This window comes from Caloenas nicobarica, chromosome 3, assembly GCF_036013445.1.
Source record: "Caloenas nicobarica isolate bCalNic1 chromosome 3, bCalNic1.hap1, whole genome shotgun sequence".
Taxonomy (NCBI): Eukaryota; Metazoa; Chordata; class Aves; order Columbiformes; family Columbidae; genus Caloenas; species Caloenas nicobarica.
This window is the reverse complement of record NC_088247.1, coordinates 69,699,042-69,707,498: the sequence shown is the minus strand read 5'-3', so window position 1 is coordinate 69,707,498 and position 8,457 is coordinate 69,699,042. Positions and strand designations below refer to the sequence as shown.

At 43.7% G+C, this 8,457-nt stretch overlaps 1 protein-coding gene across 1 annotated transcript; it reads left to right on the top strand.

Moving 5' to 3' along the window:
- Window positions 1–1,315: 1,315 nt before the first annotated feature.
- On the top strand, window positions 1,316–1,927 carry SAMD5 (sterile alpha motif domain containing 5). Its single transcript, XM_065631498.1, has one exon. The coding sequence runs from the start codon at window positions 1,316–1,318 to the stop codon at window positions 1,925–1,927; it is 612 nt and encodes a 203-aa protein (XP_065487570.1).
- The last annotated feature ends 6,530 nt before the right edge of the window (window positions 1,928–8,457 follow it).

Below are 8,457 nucleotides of genomic sequence, written 5' to 3'. Positions count from 1 at the left end.
GCGGGCTGGAAGCAGGGAAAGTTGAAAGGCCTTGGGGAGAGCGCGGGGCAGGGGGCTGGTAAGCAGGGTGACGGGCACGGAGGAGGAGCGGGGAGAAGCCGCACCGGAGCACCGAGAGGAGCCGGAGGAAATCTGCTGGCGGCGTTTCAGGCGCCTCAGGGGTAGGGGAGGAAGGAGGACCCGGGAGGGGAGCACCGCTCCGGGGTACCGCTGACAGGGAGGGGAAAGCACCGCCACCAGCCGGGGGAGGCGGGAGGAGCGCCAGTGACCTGCCGCAGATCAGCTCATCCGCCGCCAAGCCAAGCCGCCTCCACCGCCGGAGGATGCACGGAGCGCCGGCTGCCCTCACGGCCCCGCCGCCGCCGCCTCCTCCCGAGGGCGGCTGCGGGCAGCAGCGGGAGGGCCAGCAGGGATAGAGGAAAGCGGGGAAAGTTGTGAGCGGCGGGCGCAGGGCCGTGTGTCCCGGAGGGGCAAGAGAGCACCGCAGGCATCAGCGCGAAGAAAGTGGGGTTGGAAAGCAGTTTCTGGGCTCGCTGCCGGCGAAGCGCCTTTAACCATCCTCCCAGGGATGAAGGGGAACTGGGAAAGTAACTCGGCAAAGTGAGTGGGATTCTGATTTTTTTTTTTTGTCTTCCTCCTTTTTTCCTCCTAATCCGAAAGGACCTGTTTAAAAGGAAAGCAAAAGCCGCCGTGTGCACCCGCTGCCGGGAGAGACACGGGAGAGGAGGGCACTGCACACCGGCACCCCTGCCTGCGCCGAGCGAGGGTGCGGGATCCAGAGCTCGGTTCTCGGGCAACATGATCGTGTACCAAAGCAGCCACACATAGTAAACAGATTCATCATACGACAGAGCGCAGGAAGGTGAGACAGAAGCAAAACCAGAAACTAACACTGAAAGGAAGAGGCGAAGGAAAAAAAAAAGGCAGCAACTGCGAATTACTTCCAGAGAGAGTGGGTGGATGTTGTGCAGCAGCAGCGATTTTGGATTTTAGGGATGCACCCTTACATTTTGCTTCTCCCTAGTCCGAGCCTCCCTTCTCTGGTGGCAGAAAGCCGCTGTACTTGGTGGTAAGAAAACAGGAGGAATAAACACGAGGGTTTCGTTCAGCAGTGCTTGAGATGCCCTACTGATCTGCCTTAAGGATTTTTATTTTTTTTTTTCCTGGTGGATGTTGGTTCTTGACCTTGATTTTGAATCCTTTTAGTTACATCGCAGTTTTTGTTTTGTATTTTTTATTTCCTTTGGCGAGGAGTGGAAAGGGGGAGGCTGGCTTCGGTGCTGAAAGTTGCGATCATTATTATTTTGGAGCCAGCATGTGCACCAACATAGTGTACGAGTGGCTGAAGACCCTGCAGCTCCTGCAGTACGCGGAGTCCTTCGTCGATAATGGCTACGACGACCTGGAGGTCTGCAAGCAGATCGGGGACCCGGACCTGGACGCCATCGGCGTTGCCGTGCCCCACCACCGGCGCCGGATCCACGAAGCCGTGCGGCGGCTGAAGGAGGCGGACGAGACGGCGGCGGGGCTCTACTTCACCCTGGAGCCGCAGCCGCCGCCTTCGCCCCCGCGGCCGGCGCCCCCCGCCGCTGGGCGCTGCCCCCGCCGAGTATCGGGGCAGGAGGAGGCCCGGCGGGCGGCGGGTCCCCGGCAGCGCCCCGGCGGGCGGCGGGGGGCGCCCGGCGGCGGGGGGCTGGTCGCCTACCCCAGGCTGAAGCTGAAGATCATGATCCGGGACAAGCTCATCCGCGACGGCATCAACCTGAGTAAACCCCCCTACTCCAACAAGGTAAGAAGGGCCCCGCCGGCCCCGCCCTCGGGGGGGGCCGTGGTTCCAGGTGTGGTGGGGCAGTGGTGGCAGCTGGACCTCCAGCTGGAGATGAGGGAGTCCGGCAGGACCTGGTCCCACCTCTGTCACGTCTCATGAGTGTCTCAGCTGCGCCTGTGGCATTTTCAGAGGGAAACATGGTCATGATGCAGCGCTGGCCAGGTGTGAAGAGATGCGGGACCAGCACAGGTCAGATCCACCAATGCTTGGTGGCCTGATGTGGACTTACAGGGTGGTGCAGCATTATGCAGCGTTTTGGTTTCGACTCTCTTCATTAACCGGTTCTTTTAGTCCGGTGTAGTATGGGGCGTGAAGGCAGAAATTGACATGATGGACTTAATGGCTTGAGGTTTCATTTGTTTGTTTTTCTTTTCTGTGGAACTTTTCCATTGTGTTGGAGAGTGATGTCTTCTCTCTTTTCTTAAAGGTCATACTTCAGTGTCAGTTTCTGTTGTCAAAATGGCTCATGAAGCAAGTAGTAATGTGGCTGGAGGAACAACTCCTTCTGTTGCCTAGGTTTATTTACTGGAGGATGATAGTGACTGGTGAATGTCAAAACTATCCATCAGCTGCTCCAGCACAGGTCTGTTTGTGTACAGGACACAAAGTCTGCTGAAAGGCCGGGAAAGTGCAGTTCTCGAAGAGTACATTCCAGTGTGATTAAACCCTAATATTTACCTAATTTTTATCTTTTGAAAAGGTTAAAATGTAAGACAAATGTGGTTTGGAAGACAGAAATTGTTTTGTCTAAAGTTTTCTGTAGGTTTCCTGCTGAAAACATCATATGCAGAATAAATAAAAATACAGAATTAAATGGATTATACCATGGAGGAGAAAATTATTTGTGAAAGATAATAAAGTATTATAATGCATGGTTTCATCTGACTTCAGAACAAAGTGCTTCAAAGTTGTTTGATGACCCAAGTTGCCTGTATTTTCTTTAATGATTAAGTCTGATTAAGTTGACCTTCAACTTGTGGGTACTTTTTACCTCTGCAAAGCTTATTTAAGGTATGGAAGCAAGGTGACAGGGAAGTCTGCAGGTCTGAGTTCACAAAAACATGAGAAATTAAAATTTAGAATGAATTGTCTGCTGTAGGGGATCTGGATGTGAGGATAATGAGTAATATTCAACTTAGATAATAAAGTTGAAGTGCAGATAATAAGAGTGATAGGATAGTAAGTTTCAGGACTCCAATTTTTCAACCTCTTGGAGATAGAGGGCCACTAGTCACTTCTCAAGTGCAGAACAGTCGACTGGTTTGAGATATTTATTTGTTCTCTTTTCCTGAAACATCTGGGTGATGACATTGTCAGAGACAGTGTATCAAATCTGACAGGACAGCAGCCAAATCTAACAGAACATCCATGAACATCTAGTCTAAGTACAGCATCTTCCAAAAGTTACTGTGTCATTTCAGAGATTTTTTTTTTCTCCCCTTGAAGTGATATATCATTGGACTGACACCCTTTCAGAATTATCATTACATGTCTTATATAGAAGAACTTCTATGAAAGTTCTGGCTTATCAGTGAAGCTGCGGCACATTACCCACCTCCATAGTCCTGTTCCACTTCTTGCTTTCGACTTCGTGTGTGTTCGTAGTCGCCAATTCCATTTCACCAAGTGGTTCTTCTACCTTATCATTTCTATACCTCCTGCATAGAAATAGTAAAATTTCTAAGATGCCAGCATATGACATCAAGGAAATTGAAATCTTTGGTGTTGATTTCTTCTTTAACTCACCTTATTTTAATTTGATGCGTCTGATAATAGTGTAGAGTAACTGTCAGGGCAAGTTCATTTCACACAGAAAGCATCAGTCTGCTTTAATTGGTTTAAATCTAAATGCAATATTTTGAATAGAAAGAGGAACCAAGCTTACTTTCCTAGTTTTATTTCAGCCTGTGGTGTCAATGTATTTATTTTGGATGATAAATGCATATAACCTCATCTTTTACAGTAATAGAAAAACTTTCTCCGTCTCCTCAGTGTGAATCACTTCACATCATAGCATGTTGCAAGAAACCATAAAGCTGGCAAGATTTGAGTGAGTGTTGCTCAACATGTGTTGTTCTGAATGCCACCCACTGTAGCAATCCATCTCCAAAATGGCTTAAAGGGAATAGCAAAAGTTCACATCACTGCACATTATTCACTGGATGTTGTTTAGAGCAAGAAAAATTATATACTGTATTCTCTCATTTGGGAAAGAGACACATTATAACAGTGTCTCTTAAAACAAACAAACAAACAAACAAAAACCAAAAAAACCCAAAACTTTCAAAAATTGTGGATATAATTTAAGCAACCTGTATTATACTTTTTGTATGGAATAAGCAGTGTACAGACTTGTGCATGTCAAAACAATGTGGATGTATTCTCTGCTGTGCCGAGGATTAAAGAATCAGCTTGAGGTTTGTGTCTAGTTTTTTGTATACATTTGTCACATGTCCATCTACAGACAGTCACATGGATATTCTGGAACAGGGCACTAGACACTGACCTGTTTGACATCTCTGTGCATTTCTGGTGCTGCTGGGCTGCTTCCCTCCATGGCTTACATGGAGAATGCACCATCTTTTCGTGTTAATATCTATGAATGGAAAGTAGTATCTATGAATGGAGGAGCATACTTGTTTGTGTATGCATGTATGTATACATATATACACTTTTCTTGTTTCCGGAAGAGTACTTCATGTGTTTGGTTATATAGTTCTCAGACAATTTTGGAATTTTATTTGAAAAAGTCCTGGAGAACTGGAAGTACTGCTTCTCTGTCTTGTTCATAACCTTTTGGTATCTGCCTTAGTTGTAGACATGTCAGAAAATCAAAAAAAAGTATTGAATGTGTCTGTGGAGATGCTAAAAACATCATTTTGCTGTCCTTTGAGTGTTGTTGCTGTATTTTCAGATGAAGGATGAAACAATAGAGGATACATGTGTATTGGCATGGTAAATTCTAGTTTATCTTAGTTTGATTACAGTCAGTAAAAATTACTAACAACTACTTAGCAGAACCTAATAACAAATAAAAATATAAACGTAATAAAAATATAAACATGTCTTAAAGATGTGCAAACTTTGAATTGAAGCCATGTGTGGGGGCAGCTTCTGACATGGAGAATTAGAAAAGGCCTCTCCTCCTCAAATTGTATTTCAAGTATAAACCAAGGAATATGACTGTAACTGAGGAGAACTCCACAGAAGTCAGATTTTGTTCCATGTTGGTAATGCTCCTTAATACTCAAAGCCTTCTGTTCTAGCTTCACGCCCGCTGCTGCTGGCTGATAGCCTTAGAAGTCTCATATATCTAAGAAACTTCTAGTGGAGATGAAGGAGTTGAATGCCCTTCAAACGAGAACCCATGTTACCTCTCTGAGTCAAGTGAAATACCTGTGTCACCTCAAAACATCTAGCTGCTTTAAAAAATTATCCTTGATGGTTGTAATTCTGTCCTTAATTAGGAACTTAATTATGCCCATTGTGGGAATACTATAAATATTCTTTTGCCATGTAGTTTTGGGGGGTGAAGGAATGAGCAGCCCCACTGGACTCCAGTGAAGATGAACGAAGGAAAGTGCAGCACTGATCCAAACCACCCAGATCAGAAGAAGTAGAGCCTTTACTTCCACTTAGAGACACTTCTTGCCTTGGTGGGCTTGTTGCAAAATGGATTGTGCTGATGCTGGGTTTGAGCAGGAGTCATGTCACTAAATGTCACTGTGGTAGGGAAAGCAGAGGAGCACCGATTTTGTCAATATAAAGATGAGTAAGGTACCTTGTTGTGGAGCACGCCAAGAGAAATTAAGTATTCTATTTATCTCAAATATAGATTAAGTGACATTTAATAGTTTACTGAAATTTCATTACTATTTCTAATTGAAATAAATGGCCTGATCTGTTTCTTAGGGAACTTTATTCAATTTTTCATCTGCAGAGAATTGCAAATACATTTAACATCACTGAAAACATACATGTATTAAAAGCTCCCACAGCAATTAAGATGGTTTGCTCAGCCTCACTAAACTTATACTCATGTAGTTTTCAGTATTTATTAGAGAGAATAAAACTGTAGTGTAACATATGTATATGTACGTGACCTCATTGTCACTCCCTGTGCTGTTCATGATTATCAACACACTTGGAAAACAAACACTAAAAATTTGACTGCATTTGAGGTTGTAATCTCAAGAGTTCAAGCAGATGTAGAAAAGTAAGAAGTCAGATCCAAGTGGGTATCTGCTTAAGCACCCAACCACATTTTTTTTTTAAGTTTTGTGCTAATGATGTAGCACAGATTTGCGGTTCTGATTAAATCTTTGTTTAATCTTTGTCACTGCAAAATGAGGAATATTTCACATAAGTTAAATGTTAAGAGGTAAAGATGCCAGAAATACTGCTTTGAAATACAGTGTTTCAAGCTGAGTCTGGGCTGGATAATGTAGTCAGTGCTTTAGATATCTACAGAGTGAATTCAGTGAATTAAAAATATTGTGCTTTGAACAAATGGCAACACTCACCCATACTAGAATTAAACATCAACCTTTTTCTAAAGACCTGGCTGCTTTGGAATAACTGCATCAACTCTGATTAGCAGAGCATTCTCAAATATGCCTTGGGGAAAGCTGCCTATTGACAAAAGTACTAGTGCATTAAGTAGTAACAATATTTTCATGGCAATAAATTAGCAAAGCTACAGGCAATGTTCAGGAAGTGAAAAGGTATTTTATATAAGAAACCACTGAATTTGCCTTTGACTCCATACCTCTGTTTTCTTTTAAAGAAAATATAGCACATTATATGTCAGGCAGTTGTTTTAAAGTCCCAGTTTATTAAACTCAGAGAAAACAAACTGGAAAAGATCTTCTTCCAATCAGACCATTAAGGCAAAATGTTGCAGAATATGAATAATACAACAGTGTGCCACATTTGCATTTGAATTATTCCTGGATATTTGAAAGTGTATTAAATCTCCTCTGGAAAAGTTGAATGTAAACCTTCCTGGGTTTCATTATCTCTCAGTTTTGAGGGGAGGAAGATCCCATTAGGGTATATTAAAGGTGGAGTCCTAAGAGAGGATAGTATGAACTCCGCCACCTTCTCGCCCCCTTTCTATGATCATGTTCAGGTCCCCAGTGTATTTTCTCAGCTCTGGTGGTGGTGAGGACCGGCAGAGGAGAAGGGGAGTGTGCGGCCTCAGCTCTGAGGAGCTGTGTAGGGCTGAGCTGCCTGTCACCACCAGCGGCAGCAGCTGCCCTGTAAGGGGGATCTGTCCCTTGTACTCCAACACAGCTCCAAGTTTGAAGGAAAAGCCAAACGTACAGGTCCCTGGCAAAAGAGAAATGCCTTCCCTCTTGTAGTTCCCTGAAGTCTTTTTCTTCTCCCAAAGGACATGGTTCAGTCAAACCTTTGCAGTGTAAAGCTGAACTGAATTTTCTCACATAATGTGAGGTCTTGTGTGCATACTGCATCTCAACAGCAACACCACCAGTGGTATAGCAGAAGTATAACTACTGGTTTCATGTCCATACACCGATAAACTTGTCTGTTTTAAAGAAGTTTGGTGATAATAAGTCTTTCTGAGCAGAAAACACATTTTAATGAAAATATTTCTGTTGACACCCACACCCCCAGAGCTTCTGTCTCTGCCATATATAGGATGATGAAGCCCATACACACAACTATGTGTGAGGAATACCAAAGAAACTGAGATAATTTCTCCCCAATGAAGTAATCTTGTGAACCACATTTTTAGTTTTGTTTATGACCAATACCACTAGTTCACATATACCATAATATATAGGGCAGCTGTGTCCCTGATTTCAGATGTGAAATTGAAGAAATTACCTCAAGTCATGAAGAATTTTAGAATGATGAAGCATTGGGACCCACTACTGCAGCATCTTTGTCCATTGCTTTACAATTCAGAGTAAACTTCATTGTGTGTAAGTAACAGAGATCAAGGAATAATCAGTAACTTGGCTATATGGCAATTAGTTATGCCTGTTAATTTTGCCTATGAGTTATACCCTATGTGCACATGTAATTATGAAGAGTCCTTATCCACTAACATATGTAGATCCATATGTATAATCTGAAACATACTACCAGCTATTACAAAATTTTGAAGAGTGCAGCAGAGGGGTTTGAAGTGACAGGAATATTGTTATTGCAGATTAGGAATGAATTTATTATATCACTTACAGGAGCTCACTTACTGGTTAGAGACTCTTCCAAAGCAGGAGAGGACACAATGAATTAAGACTAGATTGGTAGGTTCAACTTTTAAATGTCTTGCTTTGTCAGTTTGAATGAGCCCCTTTGCTTGGTGTTTGACAAAGCTATCTGGTTCAATCTCTTTGTCTAGGTTAATATGACATCTCATATTGATGCGCTTATCTTGACAAATGTGGTGGCTTGTACATGCTGCAGGAATCATCGTCTATTAAAAGAGCACGGCGGTGCTATGTTTAGCACTGCCGCATTATTTTGGGACCGGCTGTGCAGCAGGAAGGGGAGAACTGGGTGAACCTTCCCTGACACTGGCAGTTTGCGAGCCAAGCTGGCCCAAAACTGTCTCCAGTGACTCATTCAGCCTCTTTGGTTTGTTGCTTGCAGATAGTAAA